Raw genomic sequence first — 19,240 nt, 5'->3', positions numbered from 1 at the left:
TCCAATTTATGACAAGGAACATTAACGTTTGTGACTAAATCAACTGACTGAATGTAGTTACCATTAATCTGATTTGTTTCTATTATGTAACTGTAAGTACAGTATCTGCAGCAAGATTAGGGCAATAGTAGGTGACATGTCTGCAGATGGGTCAAGGACAGTCAATAATAGGTGTTCCAAAGCTATATCACAATCTCTGGCTCCAATTTGTACAACATGGTGGAAAACTGCACTTCCTGGAGCTGGTCATAATTTTTTTTTTTTCTCTTTTTTTTTTTCTTAAACTGTGAATTTGTCTTTCCCATTGTTGGGACTCTATGTTCAGCATTAACTCATTTGCCAAAATATAAGTAATTGATGTCTTTTTACTTGTGCTGTCTATTAGTAATTTCAGAACCCTGTATTCAGTTGTGAATACTGGTTTTTCAGTTGGGTCTTAAATCTCATTCATTAATTCATTTGGCATTAAAAGGTCTTAAAAAGTCTTAAAATGAATTTTATGAAACCTGCAAGAACATCTTTCATCACAAGGAGCAGTGGCTTCTCCCTCTTGTCCTTACATTCTGCCTCTCCTCTACCAGCACCACAAAAAGTAATTTTTCCAATAACATTGTGTTCCAGATTGACAGCAGGTGTTTTGCACACAGTGTGTCTGTTAAAATGGAAAAAAAATTAAACCAAATGATATTAGCCAATTTTTTCCTATCACAAATTATTCCAATCACATTATCACAATAATTTACCTCAAAAAGTCATGTCATTTTACTCACCATTAGACACACCAAGATTAATTTGTACCTATGTGGTCATGAACATAACACCACACTCACTAAACCCCTTATTTGACATCACATGCCCCCTCAGTGAGGACACAGTAATGGTTATTACTGATGACAGTCTATGCATACAAAAAATAAAGGTCTCAAAACTTAGGTTTCTCAATTTGACAGAAGTCTCATGTCACCATCAACAATATTTTTATAAAAGCATTTGTTGTGTACTGAATGCGGGATTAGTAATTCCAGTGACACCGAAATGTTTGCCTCAATGAGTTTGCCTTCATTATTTTTACACACATAAAGAGCATTATGTTCCTTCTAGTTCTGCCTAAGTATTGACAACTGAAATATGGCAATCCCCCCACCCTTTTTTTAAAAAAGCATCATTAATCATTTTTCATTCTCACTGGTTGGTAACTCAATTATGTAAACAAAGCACAGGAGCAGAGAAAAAAAAAAACATTTCTTTGAATGTCCAAGATTATTTGTTTCCAACAGTTTTCAACAAGATTATAGTTTATGTACTTTTTTGAATTTGTGAAAGTTATAGCTCCTCCAATCCTGAATGATATCCCCAAGTGACTGGTGCTGCTGAAAGATTCAGTTGAAAACTCCATTATATAAGGTATAATTCATTATATAACTTATCCAGAGCTGCTTATAATATAGGAGAAACCTAAGTGCTTTCACCTGATTCATGCAAGCAATAGTGGCAGATCTGGTTAATCATATATGCTAAGCAAGAACCACAGTAAACATTCTAAGATTATCTATGCTAACCAAGATATTATGTAGAAATTATAAATATCTACAGACCGCATTCGTAAAAAGTACTAAGAAGAGAATCATAGAACATAAAAATGCTACCGAAAACAAAAGGCGTGAGGGTTTTAGGTGCAGATGCGAGGCGACCCTAGATGCAATCAGAAGACGTGGGTCTTCAGGAGACTGAATGATTATACTGTCCTGACCACTTTAAGAATTTTGTGGGGCTGGTATTAGACAGGCATCAGGACTGAGAGAAGTGACCATGTAGGGAGAGGATAGGAGATTGCAGATGGGAAAGATCTAGCCGGTGTGTTCATTTTGAAAATTGACTGGCAGTATGGTGCAGCTGTTCCATTCGCTGCCCAGTAGGCTAGTACCAAGGTTTTAATCGTGATGCACCCTGTAACATTGAACTACTGCAGTGAGTGGAGGATGGGTGTGACATGAGCACAGCTGGGTAGACTGTTGACAAGTCAGGAGGCAAAGACATTTTGTATTAGCTGCATGGGTCTAAGTGACGCAAGCAGGGCGACTGGCGAGAAGGGAAGTGCAGGAATTAAGGCATGAGAGTACCTCATGCCAGGATGATTGCTCCAGGGCCTGGAGTGCCCGGGCCTGGACTAGAAGCTGTGTAAAGAAGGTGATGTTTTTTTTTTTATAGCCCAGCACGTTTTACTGACACAGTCACAAAGACAATTTTACAGAAAAAAATAAGAAAACCAAGTCAGAACCCCTAAAAAACAGCAGGTAAAAGTATGTGGTGGGAAGATCTCTCAGGAGGAACCCAGCTTTAAAGGGGAACACATCCTACACTGGATAGCCTGGTGTCAGTAGTTAGACTCAAGTTAAATGTTAATAGGAAGGTACAGGGGAATTGACTGGCTACACAATTATAAGGGTTGGGCAAACCATAACTTAGATTATTAGGCAAGGTTTTTATAAACCGTAGGACAGTGGAGGACAATATACTATCTAGTGGTAGACGAAGTTGGTCAGCATCATGGCCAGCTAACTAACTTTGTATACTTGACTAGCTTAACTAACTAGCAAGCTAATGACGTAATTAGCCAGCTAGCAAGTATAAAGTGTATTTTCGCTCATAAAAAGGGAAGAAAGGCATTGGTATCAAATTTTTATTGTAATAATAAATAAATAATAAATAATAATAAATATTATAATAATAATAACCCCTTTTTTACAATTTCATACAGGAAATTATGCCTAGTTATATGCAGAATGTGCATTAAGTGACTTAAAACTGCATTGCTATAATGTATTGAATAATCTATTTAACAATGAGACAATTATATCAAGCTACATCTTTAGGCTTATTGAAGTACATCAAGTAAAAAATTTGACATAACAAGCAAAAACAATTCAGGCCATGATAGCCAACCACAAGCTTTATTTAGGCTTCAGTGCATTCCGAAATGATTTGGACAGCGACACAATTTATTTATTTATTTGGGCTCTGTACTCCAGAACAGACTGTCAGCTTTAATTTTAGGGTATTTATATCCTTAAAGCCCTTTTTATTTATGGGACCAAAAGTAATTGGACAATTATTTATTGGCCAAATTTTAAGATCCATTATTTAGTCACAATTTTTTCTTTGATACTAATTTTTTTGTCTAGAAAGTGTTAAATTTATTGGTGTTGCCTCTCACCCAATGCATGCTGGGATAGGCTCCAGCCCCCACCGAGGCCCTGACCAGGAATAAGTGGGCACAGATAATGAATGAATGGAGATACGTTACAGTTGATTTTATGCAGGGGAAACCTATAAATCTAGACGAGGAGGACATTGGGTGAAGAGAAAAAAATTACGTCCATCTGAATGAACTCGGAAGCTCAAGCCACAATTCACTCTCAACGAAAGCCCCTGCTGGTGGTGCTGGTGCCTTTTCTGCTCTGGCCTAAAAGAAAAACTAAAAAGTATGCTTCATGCTTATTCTTTAACATTATGCTATTAACACATTTCACTCAGATGATTTACTGAAATTATTGTTTTCAGCTGCTCCACCTTTGTCTTTGTGTTAAGTAGCCTATAGACAGGCTACCTGTTACTGTTAACAAAAGTTACACTCAGTTTCCGATCTGTCCAAACTTTGCTGAGTTGGATTGAGTTGTTGGATACATTTTCTATAGCTTTGCAAAGATGAAAGTGAAATAAAAGAACCAGAAACACAAGATGCACCGCCACATTGTGATAGCCTGCTGAGGTTATTCACAGCTTAATCCATTCTAGTGTCCCCACCAGTAAAAAGGAGAAAGTAACCCCTGACAGGCTCTGCTGAAATAGCAATGCGTGCCACTCGGCTACTCTACCCAGAGAGGCTAGAATATATTTTAAAAATTTTTCGAGTTAAGTCATAGATGCATCTACTAAGAGTAACTTTATAAAAATAATTTCTAAATTTTAATTCTCATTCTTCCTGGGTAAAACTAATAAATAAATTTGAGGGGGGTGCAATGGCACCCCCTGGAGCCTGTGACCGCACACTCTTGTTGGTCAGCATAATTCAGCATTACGAAGAATCTGGCCTGTGTACTTTTTTGGCCTGGCTCCGAAATACTGATATTAGTCCCCATCGAAATGATCAATTAGCTCACATTTTGATATAAAATAGGTAAAAACTTCCTGTTTTTCCTAATAATAGGTTGCATTTTCTGAACGTGGAGATACATCTTTCAGACCTGTATTTAATAACTTTAGTGCACAACTAATATTAATGGCTTTCTTGGTTGAACGCTAAATGGGGTAGGAAAATGTACTGAGAGTTGGACGGAAACATTTTCAGTTATGGTATGTTGACGATTTTGAAAAAATTAAAACTATGTTATTGTTTAAGATACCCATTTCTGTCTGGGTTGCCAAAATGCCTGATATGGATACCAGCTCATTTGCAGTTCATACAGCACCAGTCCTACCACCTTGTCCACTGACTGGTAACAGGCCTGGTCATGCAACCGCCTGAACAAGCTCCCTGTGGGAAGAAAGCAAAATCACCTGAGCGATTATTTTTCAGATAAATCCATTGTTTTGCAAAACAACCCTTGCTGGACATAGACCTGCACATACTGATGAAGCAAGCTGAGTGCTGGACAAACCCTCAGTGGAATGATGTCAGGGAAATGGTGGCCTTGCCCTTTTCTAACAGGTCCAGACACAGAAGATTGCTCAACCGTTTCTCTGGTGCAGAATCCACCCATTCAGGCAGGGCACCCCTAATTTCATCAAGTTAACCTGCCCAGGACTGGTCGCTTACCGAAACGGTTCATCTTCTCTCATGCGTTACTTGTTACTGGCGAAGACTCCAGAATCCTGGTCAGTGCTCAGGCTGCCATGTTCATCTTTGTCCTGTTCAGGGTTCAAGAGAACTCAACAGACACCAACATTTTGTCCACATTTACCTTGTACTGGAATACAACTGCTGGAAGTACTCCACCAGTCCCGTTTAAGGTGCTCAAATGAAAGAGCAAATTGTTGGGAAAACGTGCAACCAAGGAAATCCACAAATCATGAAACTACAGCTAACTTGAACTACCATCAGTAAGATTACAGATGAAATATTTAAATAAGCAACTTTACAACATAAAGATAAAAAAACATTCAATATCGTATTCTCATTTGTAAAATTATAAAATTAGAATGCAACAGCTATGCAGTTATATTTTCAGTGCAACACACTCAGACACACATACAGAACACACACACCTCTGAGTTGACAGGGCCCCTACCCCATTTTGCCCTGGCTTGAATCTCACAGGTACTGAAGAATTTTTGAAGATGTCATAAAGATCTGGTTACCCAAACAAACCTGAGGCTCCAAATTTGTGTGAGTGGTTGGGACATACCACATTTGTGTTAGGGTTTTTCTAGGCTCTACAATACGTTTTCTATGGATTCACATCATGTGGCCCAGACAGCAAATCTTCTCCCTGAAAAACACACTTGAGTGCAGGTTAAGAGTGGGGAGAGAAGGGAGTGTTAAAATCCAGATAAAACAACAGTACCAGCAAAACACAAGAGCCAAACAAAGGTGTAACACTCCTACTGTGCACTGGAAGAGGGCTGATAGAAAACAAAATCATTTCTATTGATCACACAGTCTTTTCCCTTTAAAAGTGTACTCAGTGTGTCTCTTGCCTTGTCTTTGATAGTGTCCAGATCAATATCTACTGGCGTGTTATTTTGCAAAGCTCTTGTTTCATGACAGACCTTTGGATTACTTTTAAGGAGTTTACTTAGACATTCTGTCTCAGCGCAGTTGCCACGTGGCCAAACCGGCTCTTTTCCATCTGGTTTATGCTCTGGGACAAAGGAGACCCCAAGGAAAGTGCCGTTGCACTTATCGCAGGGCCCCACTTTGTAATAAACATTCTGTTCCCAGTTCCTTTTGAAAGCCGTGCATTTCACTGACTCTGGGAATCGTACTGTGGCGCCCTCGTCACCTGACATGACTGCATGGGAGATGTAGTCATGCCATGTGTGCAGACAAGACAGAGCGATCATGATTTCTTTTGTGTCTTGGCCTTTGCAGGACAAAGACGCCCCATAGTATTTAATTGGATAATCTTCTCCTGCTTCCTTATGCTCACAGATACAGACGACGGTGGCCTCCAGCGTATACCAGTTTCTCTTTCGTGGGCCAGAGTTTTCCGGCTGCACTTTTCCCATGAAGTTAGCAAGACACGCCAGCACACCCTGTTCATTCCTACTACCATTAATGCTGACAGCCTGAAAGATTGGACCTCCAAATGTGAATTTTAGGGACAATGCGGTAAGGGTTGCAAAGGTCATAAATCATAATAACATGGTTAATATATATTTTTAAATGTCATATAGCACAACGTTCTCTTATTGGTAATTATACATTTACGTTCATGTCATTTCTAAATATTTATTTGAAATTGGTATGTAAATATGAAAATATTTACAATATTAAGTGTTTCTAAACATTGGGCCTCATTCAAAAAACCTTTCTTAAATTATTCTTAGTTTTGTTCTTAAAAATGTTCCTATGAAAAACCAATATGGGTTCATGGGTTTGTTTTTTGTCTCCATACTTACCGCATCCAGCAGAATCGAAAAAGGTGTTCGATGGGGCAGATGGGTTCTGTACTTCAGGAAAGGATTTGGAAAAATTTTCTTCAGCTGATGAAGCTCTTCTTTTGTGAAGAAATGCCAAGGCTTATGTTCTGGTTTATGAATGTATCCCAAAAATAAAATGCAGTGAAGTGCCTTTAAGAAAAAAAATGATGCAGTATTATACACATTCAAAGAGATTATTTTTCCATTTTCATTCTACATTTGGGATCAAAAACAATTCATTTGTGTTCTACCTTGGTGGACTGAGTACAAAACCTTTCCAAAATTATTTTAGCAAACTATACACAAAAAAACTATTTAGAGAGTACAAAGTTTTAAAGAGCAAACCAGTTGTAACAGTGCATTAATAATATCAGGATATGATTTGATGTACTGCCATTACCTCATCCAAATATATTTGGATTTCCTCATGTTTTGAGTAGAGGCTTAAGAATTCTAGGATGAAATTGTGTCCATATGCTGTCAATGTTCCCTTAGGTCCATCCTGTTGTCTCCTAATATTGAAATAAAATCAAATGTGTTGACAAGATTTCTAACATGTCACAACTATAGTATTGTGAGGTACTCCTACTGTACATGTACATATCATGCTATTTACAATACAGATAACTTTGAAGAGTAGGTTTTTTGGAATATTTTTATTTTTATCAAGTGTTCCAGAACTACATTACTTATGACAAGTAGTGACTGTACATCAGCATTAAATGTTTATATGTGACCTTACACCTTAAAGTGTAAAATTGGTGATAACTTGGTGATGGCAATTGGCATACATCTACAGCTATTAAGTACTACTGTGCATGTTGACAGCTCAGAATTACAGGGTGCTATCTAACATTTTTCCCAAGCACACACACACACACACACACTGATAATTGATCTAGTTACCTGCTGCTCTCCTTCTGCTTGAGCTTCATCTAAGATGCAAAAAAGAGCTTAGGAACATTACCACAGTGAGCACAATTTAGCAAGACTTTATCAGACTTTAAGTCATTTTAAAAGGTGCTTTTACCATTGCAGAAAAACCACCACTAGAGGTAGAGATAAGCTAAGGTACCGTATAATCAAAAGCCATTACATCGTAGTGCCACAAGACCTATCCTGCATCGTGAAAAGATTTTGATTGCATTTTTAAAATTTGGACCATGATAAAGATTCGGCTTACTGGCCTTCCGTTAAGTAAATAAATACACACAATAATTAGAGATAAAACTGCGTTACCTCGGTTGCCCCCGTAGTTAGTCGCTTCGAGGCTATTTCGGCAGTGTGGCAAGCAGTCTTCAAGACCAGCGCAGTATGTGTCTTTTCTATTGCTCTAAATTTTTTAATAGTATGTCATCAAAAATTTAACCGCCCGGGCATAGGTTATCAAATCGATTTAGTGAAGTGATTTCGAGTTTGAAAATAACAATCAACTGCAAGGTTCTTATTATCTTCGGAATAAAGGGTCAGTGTATGACGTCACAACACTACCTTCAGTCACAAGTTACAGTAACCGTGGTTACAACACAAGTCTAAAGAACGCTAAATAGACAGTAGCACATTAATTTAGCACAATTTAGAATATTGTGCATATCCATTTGATGTAGACATACTCTGTCACGTATAGGCTATTGCTACATGCAACTAGCTAAAACCTTTTGCATTCCACAACTCAAATGAATAACTATTTATTGATTGAATGAATTTGCAAATCATCAATTGTACATTTACAGAAATTTTACCAATACAAGTTGTAGCCAGTCAGCTCCCTCCTCCCCTCTCCTTGTCATACATGCCCACGAGATGCTGGCTGTAGCCTCTTTCATTTCACAAGCCATCGGTCGGGAACGCATTTTGAAGAGACAACGTCGCTTGAGTTGTTTATTCGCTAGCTGCATTGACGTGAATGTGGTTGCACGTAGTTTAAAATATTTCCCGCCTGAAGTTAGCAAAACCATCTCTAGCCCGACTGTAACATGTCGATTACGCGAGTGAGTGATAGTGATACTGTGGATATTATTGGCACTGTGGTATGATTTCTTTTTTGAGAGTTGCGTGTCATCAGCATAGGAATGATATGAAAGGCTATGGGAGAACATGACAGAGCCATCAGACTTGGAAAATAAAGAAAAGACTGAGCCCTGGAGAACTCCTGTTAAGAGTTGCTGAAGTCTCCGATGTGCACACCTCATGAAACCTGAAAAGAGTGAGTCAAGATTGGAAGCAAACCAGTTGAGAGCCATGCTGCAAATCCCCAAGATAGGGAAGGCAGCAGGAGTTGATGATCAACCAAGTCAAATGCTGCCGAGAGGCTGTGGCCGATAAGAACAGAGGAGAGAGAAGCTGCCTTCGTGGCATGGGGCTCCTCACTGACTGCAGGGAGGGAAGTCGCAGTTCAGTAGTCAGCCCTGAAGCCTAAATGGAGAGGGTCAATAACTATGGCCATGAAAACGACTGCTGAATTTTCATTATCAGAGCTGTAAAATAAAACCAAAATGTGAATATGACACATGTAAGAAGGATATATTTGTTTATTTGGTCTGGCTGTAGGGAATGTGTTTACACGTGTATTATGACTGTGTAACACACCCTTTTATCTGTGCAACAATTGATGTGGCTTTTAAATGTTTGTAATTATGCTGAGAGGACTAAGTGAGTATACTCTGCATTGTTCAGGCGCTCATGATTCAGAAATACAACAGAGTAAACAGGAACCTTTTTACATATTTTGAATGGGAACTGGCTGTGAATCTGCAGTTTTAACACAGATCAGTCATGTTTGTTTACAGCTGGAATGAATTGCACAGCTGCAGATAATGCTGTATTTGCACAGTATTAGTTGTTACTTATGCTTGCATCGTACACCAGCAGTGGTTAATTGGTATCAACTCTAATCACTTAGTGTGAAGATTTCAAAACACAGATAACCACAGCATAATTGTTTTGCAAGTGATTTCTGATGTTATACAACCCAGCAGTGATAACACTAACATATCTACAGTTCAATAGTACAGCAATAACTGGTGTAATGTGGTGAAGATCAGTTGTATTGCTGATGAAGTAAGAAAAAAGTATGACTACATGATTGGAGTGCCACATCACAATTCTGTAGATGTGTAATTCTAAGTATTGTGGATAATTTCCCTTGGTAATACTGTATCGTGTGTGTGATTTTACCCTCTGATTCCAAAAGCACAACCCAAGAGTGATATGATACAATGTCATTCTGCTGAGATAATTGCAAAAGAGACTCCGTTTGTCAAAGTCCAGGTTCAGTGCATATGTCGAGTGCTTCTCAATCTGAAGAACAGCAACATGGTTGCTTCTAAGTCATTGCTTTAGGAAAGGCCTATACAGATTAATCAGCAAAGCTAATTTTATGTTCTCTGACACTTCTCAGAAGTCAGCTCAACACTCAGATGATATTTTATGCTCTTCTGGAGGTGCATTGTGGAAGTGTAAACAAGCCAGTTGTCACATAGGAACAAAGCATCCTGAAAAATCTGTACTTTTGGTAGACAATGGAAAGTGGGGCTCTTTCCCATACTGTAAGGCACTATTCTATTTCAAATGTATTTCTGCTCCTTATTGGAATTCATGTATACATTTCTACAATTAATTTATTCAAAAACAATGTTGATCATAATTCTATACTTTCCTTTTGCAATTAACATGATTTATATAATTGTGGTATTATGTGTCTTAATACAAGTAGGCATTTGTTGAAGTGTTGACTAAGTTAATCAAAATCACTAATACAGGAGTTATTTCTGTGAATAAATATATGATACTGAAATAAACAATACACAAATTCTAGTAGAACAAATGAAGAAGTCTTTACTTGATTAGTGTAGTCTATCTCTCAAACATTTATGACTCACTACCAGAACACGCAATCACAAGCATAAAAGATAGCCTCATCTGTAGCTAAAACTTTGAATCAGCTGCGTGGACCCTAGTTAATAATAAACCTACAAGTTCTGGAAAGAAATCACATGCTCAGGTGCCTGCCAAGACTCGGCGGTTTCCCTTGGCTTTTTCCCCCCTCACTCGCAATCTTCCAGAGGACGTAAATAATGCAGGGTAGTTTACCGAATGACAATGGACTGTGGTGAACTTCTCTGGAGAAGACCTTTATCTTCCTTGTTATATATTAACTGTCAGTTCAGTTGTAAAGCCTCTTTTAAGGTCAGTGTCCGCCCAATCAGAACACAAGAGAAAATTACTTTACCCACAGGTGGAAAAACGCATTTTCAAGACCATATTATGCATTTGGATCACGCCATCGCTACAAAGGAGACGACCTTTATCGTACTCATGGTGGTTTGCAATAATTCGATTGGTTTATCCCTGTTTTGTATCCCAGGATTTGCTGCTGCAAATGTTGACTGCTCGAGACCTTAAAGCCCTTATCTGGGTGTGCATCGATGTTGAACTTCCTCATTCACGCAGGCTGAACCATGCCCAAAATACCAATGCAGGCGCACGTGCGCACAACTTTGATGTGTCTGTAACATCGTTTGTCTTCCTTACTCTAAACTGGAAATTTATCATTCGTTAGTGGAAGAAAGGCTACTTCTACATGATGAACGAACCAGTAAGATGCCAGCAAAAAAGTCTGAGTGTTTTTTGTTTTGTTTTTTGGGTGATTGACTGTCATGAATTGTGACCGGTTTCGGTATTTAAATGCTGTTTTATAACGCTTGGTTACCTGTAGCTCCTTTTTGAGTAGTTTGAAGTTTGCCGTTTCCCTCAGATGTGAGAACTATCAATGGATTTGCAGACACCCCCGTGCAACACCTCCGGAAGTCAGTGTGGTAGGTTTAAATTATGTTTCAAAATAACTTGCTTATACTTCCCGCATTATCACTCAACCTTAAATCAAAGATACTTTTTAATGGGGACTAGACCAAACGAATCAATCTTTATAAATCTTTATGAAAAAATAATCTATCTTCAAATTGCAAAATTACGTCATTGCAAGTAGAATACAAATTATGTCATATGAATTCTCCTTCTTGTATCACCACCCCAAAACCATGCCCTTGCACATTAATCTGGAACATACCTGAGGTTATTTTACTCAGTTTTCTAGATAAGGGAAAAATAAATATCACGTTGGCGCTAGGCTATCTGTACACAGGTAGCACATAATCAGTTAATTCAAATTTAATTTTATAATTGAAGTTTTAGTAGGTTTGTCTTGCTGTCATATCTCCAGGATAAAAATTAAAATAAAATAAAAAGCTAGCCAAAATATTCTATATTGTACTCTGCTTCTATTTAAAGGTCCAGGAAACTGGATTCATAGTGACAATTGATTGTCTTAATATTTCTATCAAGTTTTTAACCCAATTATAACCATTAAATTGTAATAAACACTATTAGATTATCTTTCCTGTTCAGCAGATAAGAACAGGGTGGGTGTGCATCTTGCGTTCATTAGAATTCATAGCCATTAGATATGTAACCCATTCCTCGTTGCTAGGTTAGAGCAGGCTGTCCTGTGCTGTAACATTAGACTACCAGACAAAGCAAAATAAAGCTACATAAGCTAAGCTTTACCATTGTACAGTTACAGTAAACCTGCAGATCATTCAATGTGTAATAACGTTGTACCACTGAGCTACTGTACATCAACAAATAATTCACTGATTTAGGTTTCCTGGACCTTTGAATAGCATACATAGGTCCGTGTGTGTTTTTTTGGTTCTGTTGTATATGTGACACAGGTGTTGGGTTGGCTCCATGATATGCATTTTTTATCCTGTGTTGAATTCAGGAGTACAGCCTGTTCCGTATGCTCTGATCATCATACCGGTCCTCTTGGCCGTGACCACCGCGGTTGTGGTTGCCCTCGTTGTGTACAGCGTCTGCTGCAAGAGGCGAGAGCCAGCAGGGACTCCGGTCTCCTACAGTAATTCAAATGGTGAAAGTGTGCCCCCAATTCTCAATTCTTAGGACATTAATAATTAGTTGAACTTGTAAAGGGTCTCTACTTACACAGTCTTCTAGACTTTTGTTGCTCTTTCAATTATGTGTTTGCCCATCAGATGTCAGTTTGGAAAATAGCTTTCACATTTGAATGTTGCCGATGAATAGCCATTGCATTGGTGATTTGGTGCACATGCGCCTCGAGACTGTCAGCATCTCTGGTGTCTCACCACTGTGGGAAACTCATTTCATCACTAGGGAGCCAGAGCAGACGGGTGACATGATGCGATTTAGCCTAAATACTCTCTTACCATGTACTGAGAGCTGTGCTGGTTTAACAAGAGTTGGAAAAACTGCTGTAGTGTACATGTGGCCATCCTAGAAATAGCTTTAGTCCTGCTAAACTCAGAGATGCACTATGAGTGTGTATGGGTTAAGTAAAGAAGGCCCTGATGGTTTGGTTTGTGATTTACACAACTGGTAAATGGTTTGCACTCAGGTCAAAAGCATGTCCATCAGTGTATATTCTTTCTTAGCATGCTGTCATGATGGCTTGGCTAATGGAACACTCCTGCTGACATGTACAGTGGCAGTAAAGGACATGCGATTGTGAAAAGGCTTCTGAGTGCAAAACCTACACATTCTGAGTTTGGTGGCTATGGTCCAATCACCAGCTCAGGAGTACAATGGTTTTCTGATATTTGAACATGGTTTGCTGGGGCAGGTGCAACGGTCGGCAGCACAGGGGCCGGGTCTGTGCTCACGGGGACGGTGTCAGGGGCACTAGGCCCTGCCCGGGACGCTCTAGGCCCCTGGGAGATCCCCGAGGACGCGGTCCTGAAGGAGCTGGACTTCCTGCACACGGGGCGGTATGGACCGGTCTGCCAGAGCCAGCTGACCAGAGGCCAGGTCACCAGCGCAGTGGTGGTCAAGACGCTCCGAGGTAACTAGGCAACACATGGCCCAGTGTCTAGAGGTGTTGTATCTTTGAGGCTGTAATGCAAGTGGATTGAAGGTGTCGCAATGATGCTGTTTCCTTAAGATTGCAGCTCTCTTCCCTAGGGTCTCACAAGGTCAAAGCAGTGTATACTGCATGGGTAATGTGCAAATGAGAAGTGTCTTAAAGGTTCGATGGGCATTTGCTAAATAACTTCATATTAATATAACCAGGTTGTTCCACGTTTTAGCTAAATGGTTATGTTTTGTTTAGGTCCTTATCGTGGGCTGTTTAAACAAGCTGTTTTTAAATCCCAGACTGTGGCAGTGGGTTTCATTTTTCCCCACAGTTATTCTTAAACTTGTGTCAAACCATTCACTTCATGTACCTTAAAAATAACTGATTTTATCAAACAAGTGTTGTAAAAGCCTCTCGTTCATTGACCGTTATTTCAGACAGTACCAGCCAGGCTGAGGTGAAAGAGTTTGTGAACTGGGCACAGTTCCACACCGTCGTGAGCAAGCACGAGAACCTGGTACAGATGCTCTTCTGCCAGACCCGACGCCTGCCCATGTACCTCGTCCTGGAGGCTGTGAGCCCAGGAAACCTCCTCCACTTCCTCTGGACCCTCCACAACGTAAGACCCCATCAGCCGAACACCTAGACCCCGGGTTCTATCAGCCGATCACATAGACCCCAGATTCTGTTTCCCGCAGAGACCTTTTTAAGCATCCCCAGCCCAAAGCTATAAAGGTCCCTGTGATAAATTTCAGTCCAGTGCTTGCACTTACTGCACAGTGCTGTCCATGTTAGGAAATGGCTCTAATCAAACGGGGGGGGGGGGGGGGGGGGGGGGGGGGGGGAGTTGACTTGAAATATCATCACTGGAAAAACAAATTCTAAGCAATAACTATTAGACCTTTTGTAGAGATACCTTGTGAAAACTTGCACTTAATGTCTTCTTAAATTATAATAAATAAACAGTGTTATTCCCATGCAATAGTCTTGAATGGTCAGTTTATTTTGCCAATAATTTAACGTACTCTGAATCAAACTGGTCTGTGGAATGCATTGTGTGTGTAACAACTGTGGACTAACTAATTATTTAGTTAAACTTTTTAAAGTTTGACTTAACCTTACTTTTCACACTTAAGGAGGACCCCGGAACGCCAAGCCAATCACAGCAGTTTTCTGAGAGGTCGGTGTTCTTGGTGGCAAAGCAGGTAGCAGCTGGTCTGGTAAGTCTTACGCTCCACTAAATTCAGATCTGAAGTCAGTGTTGAGTTTATATTTAGGCGTTATCAGTTATGGCATTATGAGTCACTCCTATAATATAAATAATGGTGATGCTTTTGGTGATAGATAATGGAAATGATTCATGTATCTATCTATATAACACAGTCTGTCCATGTTAACTATTGAACGATTGGGGCTACCTCTGGTTCTAAAATTGGAAGCCCGATTTTTTAGGGATCCAAACACCACAGGTGCTGAAACACTATTGTTTTTTGTTTGGTTTCTTCCTCGCTTTCTGCCTTTTGAAGTAACTTTTGCTTTCATTGGATGGCTGAACATTTGGATCCTTTAAAATATGGTGCAGATTGTACAGCTGCTGGCGTTATCGCACACATGACATGTTTTCTACCTTCATGAGACCAGCCCCTGTGCCCTGCTTTTACCTAGAGACACTAAACTTACACAGGTACACAGGTCCCTCTCCTCATGAGGGACACATTTGCCGCAAGCACTCACAAAGTGCACCTGGAGTAAATTTTTATACTTGTCAAAAAATGTCCAAATGACAAAGTAGTGGTCAAACCAAGCCACCTGGTGGTGCTATAGAGCAACATATATGTGCAACATAAGAACAAATGTGTTCTTTGTTCTTAAATGTAACTTAGAATGTATTTTGTATTCATTTATTTGCAAGAATTCAATAAGAATAACGCTTATGAAACTCTTGAAATATGTACATTGCTTATTATTTGGTAACCTGATCACACATTCTGCATACTGTGGGATATACAGCACTGCTTGAACTATGCTAACATTTTGTTAAAGGATTATCTCATGAGCAAAAGAGCTTTTAAATACACCTTTATGTACTTTTTAGATGGTAGAATCTGTGGCTGTCCTTCTCTGCTTTATACAACAATATATGCTGGGATCGCAGATTTAATTACAGTCCTCCATTTGTGGGTGACAATAAGAGAACTGGGCTTGCAATTGTGTCCTAGTTGTGTGTATCGTGCCAAACCACAAGCCTAAAAAGACCCCAGGTCTGTTAATGATAGACTGGCTAAGTTGGCACGATCTGTTTATGGGCAGAAAGGTGGCACAAAGCCACTTACCTTCAGGTCCTGGAGCGGTCATCGCTGCTGTAAAATGTTCAAAAACAACGGCCATATTCTGCATAGCCTAACAGGCGTGCTTTTCCAGAACATAAGGTGGGCATTCATGTACATTCCTCTAGATGTCAGTGTAGCGCAAGAAATTGTGCAATGCTTGACTATTCTGTCATGCCACGGTCCTGGAAAGTACAGTACCTGATGTGGGTACTTTCCTTGTTACTTGGTACATAATAGATAACTTAAAATTGTTCATAGCGTTAATTGTTCATTATGGTTAACTGGCCTCATGTGGTCTCTTGGGTCAAAAGTGGATCGAGAAAAAAAAACAGCAGACCCTGTGGGTTTCCAGGATAATGGAATAGGACCACTGCAATACTCTCTCACTTTAATGTTGTTTTTACATAGCCTTCGATGTGGCATCCATGGTGTGTCCTTCCCAGGAATATCTGCACTCGGAGCACAGGCTGGTCCATGGCGATGTGGCGGCGAGGAGTGTCCTGATTGGCGCAGGGCTCTCGGTGAGGGTCACAGGCCTGGGCATGGCCTTCGAGGCCTGGGAATCGGGCAAGGTGGCCAAGCGGCGGGCGGCGGAGGTGCCCCTCAAATGGCAGGCGCCGGAGCGGATAATGCGCCTCCCGATGACAGCCAGTAGTGACGTGTGAGTGTGCACTCTTTAGCCCCGCCCCCTTCTGTCTGCTGCAGCAGAGTACAGGTTACAACTCAGAACTTTGAAGTGAAAGGCTGAAGATGACAGGAAATTTTCAAAGTGTCGTTTGACTTCAAAGTTCTGGCAGGGCAGTTGTCTGTTTTCATTTTAGTTGCATGGCCAATTTAATCTGCCCCACCCTCCTCAAAATGGGATAGCATTGAAGATGTTGACTGTTGTGTCAGATGACCTACTTTATAACTATTTAGGTTAGAATCGTGTTACATTTACGGTGCTGACCCAAAATTTTAACCCCCTTTTGTATTGCTAATTTTCTCATTTTTTTCTAGGTGGTCTTTTGGAATTCTCCTTTACGAGTTGGTCACTTTAGGTAAGGTGGCCAAAAAGCTGTTATTACACTCTTTGCATTCATCAACTCCTCTAAAACATACTGTAGTTTTTTTGTATGTAACTTCTATTGTATTTATGCAATAAAGCTCTGTCATGACCAGCTGTGTTGTTACACAGGTGCGCCACCATATCCTGAGCTGCAGCCACTGGACGTATTTCCAAAAATTCAGAACTCCTACAGGATGAAGAAGCCAGAACACTGTGGAACTCCACTGTAAGTTCACTGGGCCGATGGAGCCTTATCCCCATAATGACTTGCTTCAAAACTAGTTGATAGCAGCTTCCATAGATGCCTATGGAAGCCGGTGTTTGTTATCAGTGTAGTGGTCTGAAATGACCCTTGACCGTAACTCTGCCCACATAGCCCCACAGGCCATCTGGCCATAGTCTTATATTTAGACTTCAAATCTTATGTTTATTACTTTTTTCTTAAATGAGACAAAAAGATTGCCAATGAGGTGAGACAGTTTTACTAATTTCAAGATTTGCCAGTCGGGTAAGACAATTTCATTTGTGGAGGTAATATTTTCTACTTGAGAGGCACAAAATAAGATTTTAAGTCTCAGTACAAGACTAAAACAATTAAGACATACTTTTTAGCAGTGCAGAAGAATTTCTGCCCAGCTGTTTGTCGAAAGAGAGGATAAAACTGAGAACACTGCTGCGAGACCCACTGTGCTCTCCTCCTCCTCTCTCAGGTACGACCTCATGAAGTACTGCTGGATGTGGAACTCCCACGACCGGCCCACGTTTTCCACCATCATCAGGCTCCTCAGATCCTACATAGAACTTGCTGACACAACACCGCTTTCTTCCCAAGAAAGCGTGGACATTTTTGTGTACAGCAAGAAGGCAGGTGTGTTTCCTTGACGACTCACGCTGGGTCATCCCACCTAGAAAACTGTAGGACATTGAAAAGATGGACTTCCTGCAACATTAATGTGGATGTTTGGAATTTTTCACATCATCGCTGCAACAGGCAAGGTGTAATCCTTGCAGGCTTTGAAAGGTTGTGATGTATGTAGGCACTAAATGAGCACTTGGAAGTCTCTCACTTGCAAGTAATCATACAAACAAACCACTGATTTTAGGTCCCAGACTTGAAATTATGAACAATATCTTAACAAAGTATTTGGACGACAGAATTTTTTCTAATTCCTGTTAAAAGTAGATCCATCAAATTATGTCTACATTCTCACACCATTGGTGATCTATAGTGAATTCTGTGTATGGAATGTGTTTGCTGGCAACCATCACAAATTTACAAAATATTTACATTTACAAGCCCATTGCTCATAAATGTGTTTAAATGGATTGTTGTCTTTAACAATTGCATGAGTTAATCACTTTTGGATTTAAACTGATTTGGTCATTTTGTTCGGGACCATAACAATTTCATATTGAATTGTGTTTTTATTCATACGGTATGTATGGAATTGCCTTTAATACTTTGTGTTGATGTTTCTGTGCTCTAATAAATATGATTCCCAATGAGTCATACTTGTGATTGGTCACTATCACTCCTTTAGTGTTGCCATGTTTAGCAGAAAGTGGTGACCCTCCTACAACAGAAAGGGTTGTTTCCATTATTATTTTTTTGTAGGGATCTTACAAGAATATATTATTCTAGAGATCCTTGTAGACATACATCTGTATCCAACTCCATAGTGGGAAACTGTGCAGCCAATGTCTTTTCATCTCCAATGGATATATACATGTTCTTTCTGAATAATGTATCTCTGCGCAGAACCGTGGAAATTTAATATCAATAAATGTGTACAGGAGCCAGGGAGTGTATGTGACTGTCCTAAAGTAGGCTGTGGCCATAGGGTGAGCCAATCATGTTTCACTAGGTTCTTACTTCATGTACTTGACCTGGGTGGTATTTGTTTCTGCTTGGTGTAATTGGCCAAATGAGCAGCCCATTTAAATAGCATTTTCAGTGATTTCTAAAGGTATACCTTTAACAGCCTGTACCCTTTTGCTTTTTTATAGGCACAGGGTTAAATTCATACCTGTTCCTAAGTTCACTTTCTGCACAAGTCTCACGGTCTCACAATGATGAAAAATGCACTAAAGCACAGAACTTGGTCCAAAGTCGGCAGACCGTTTCTACTGAGTGCATGTCACATTTTGTCATGACTTCTTAGCCAATCTCTGCTCTCCATAAATTGAAGTGTTGTAGTGATACCGAGCTAATGCCAATACGCAAAGAGCAGGCGGGAGGAAGCTATGTACCAGGACTGTGGTTTCAAAGTCAGTATGATGCAGGAACTCACCAAGGCATCAAACACTTTACTGAAGAAAGTAAAAGTTTAT

At 39.8% G+C, this 19,240-nt stretch overlaps 1 protein-coding gene across 3 annotated transcripts; it reads left to right on the top strand.

Annotated features, from left to right (window-relative positions):
- Positions 1 to 10,688: 10,688 nt before the first annotated feature.
- Positions 10,689 to 18,417, top strand: si:ch73-206d17.1 (tyrosine-protein kinase STYK1). Of its 3 annotated transcripts, none has more exons than XM_035381593.1 (10): positions 10,689 to 10,830; positions 11,399 to 11,459; positions 12,425 to 12,571; positions 13,301 to 13,519; positions 13,969 to 14,150; positions 14,668 to 14,751; positions 16,305 to 16,522; positions 16,861 to 16,901; positions 17,039 to 17,135; positions 17,620 to 18,417. In XM_035381593.1, the coding sequence occupies exons 2-10, from the start codon at positions 11,414 to 11,416 to the stop codon at positions 17,789 to 17,791; spliced, it is 1,206 nt and encodes a 401-aa protein (XP_035237484.1). In that variant the 5' UTR covers positions 10,689 to 10,830; positions 11,399 to 11,413; the 3' UTR covers positions 17,792 to 18,417. The 3 variants fall into 3 exon arrangements, with proteins under 3 accessions (XP_035237484.1, XP_035237482.1, XP_035237483.1); XM_035381591.1 differs by lacking the exon at positions 10,689 to 10,830 and adding an exon at positions 10,837 to 11,239; XM_035381592.1 differs by lacking the exon at positions 10,689 to 10,830 and having other exon boundaries at positions 10,837 to 11,459.
- Positions 18,418 to 19,240: the final 823 nt, after the last annotated feature.

The sequence above is a fragment of the Anguilla anguilla genome, chromosome 11 (assembly GCF_013347855.1).
Source record: "Anguilla anguilla isolate fAngAng1 chromosome 11, fAngAng1.pri, whole genome shotgun sequence".
NCBI classification, from domain to species: Eukaryota; Metazoa; Chordata; class Actinopteri; order Anguilliformes; family Anguillidae; genus Anguilla; species Anguilla anguilla.
The sequence above is the reverse complement of the archived record's forward strand: the minus strand, read 5'-3'. Positions and strand labels throughout refer to the sequence as shown.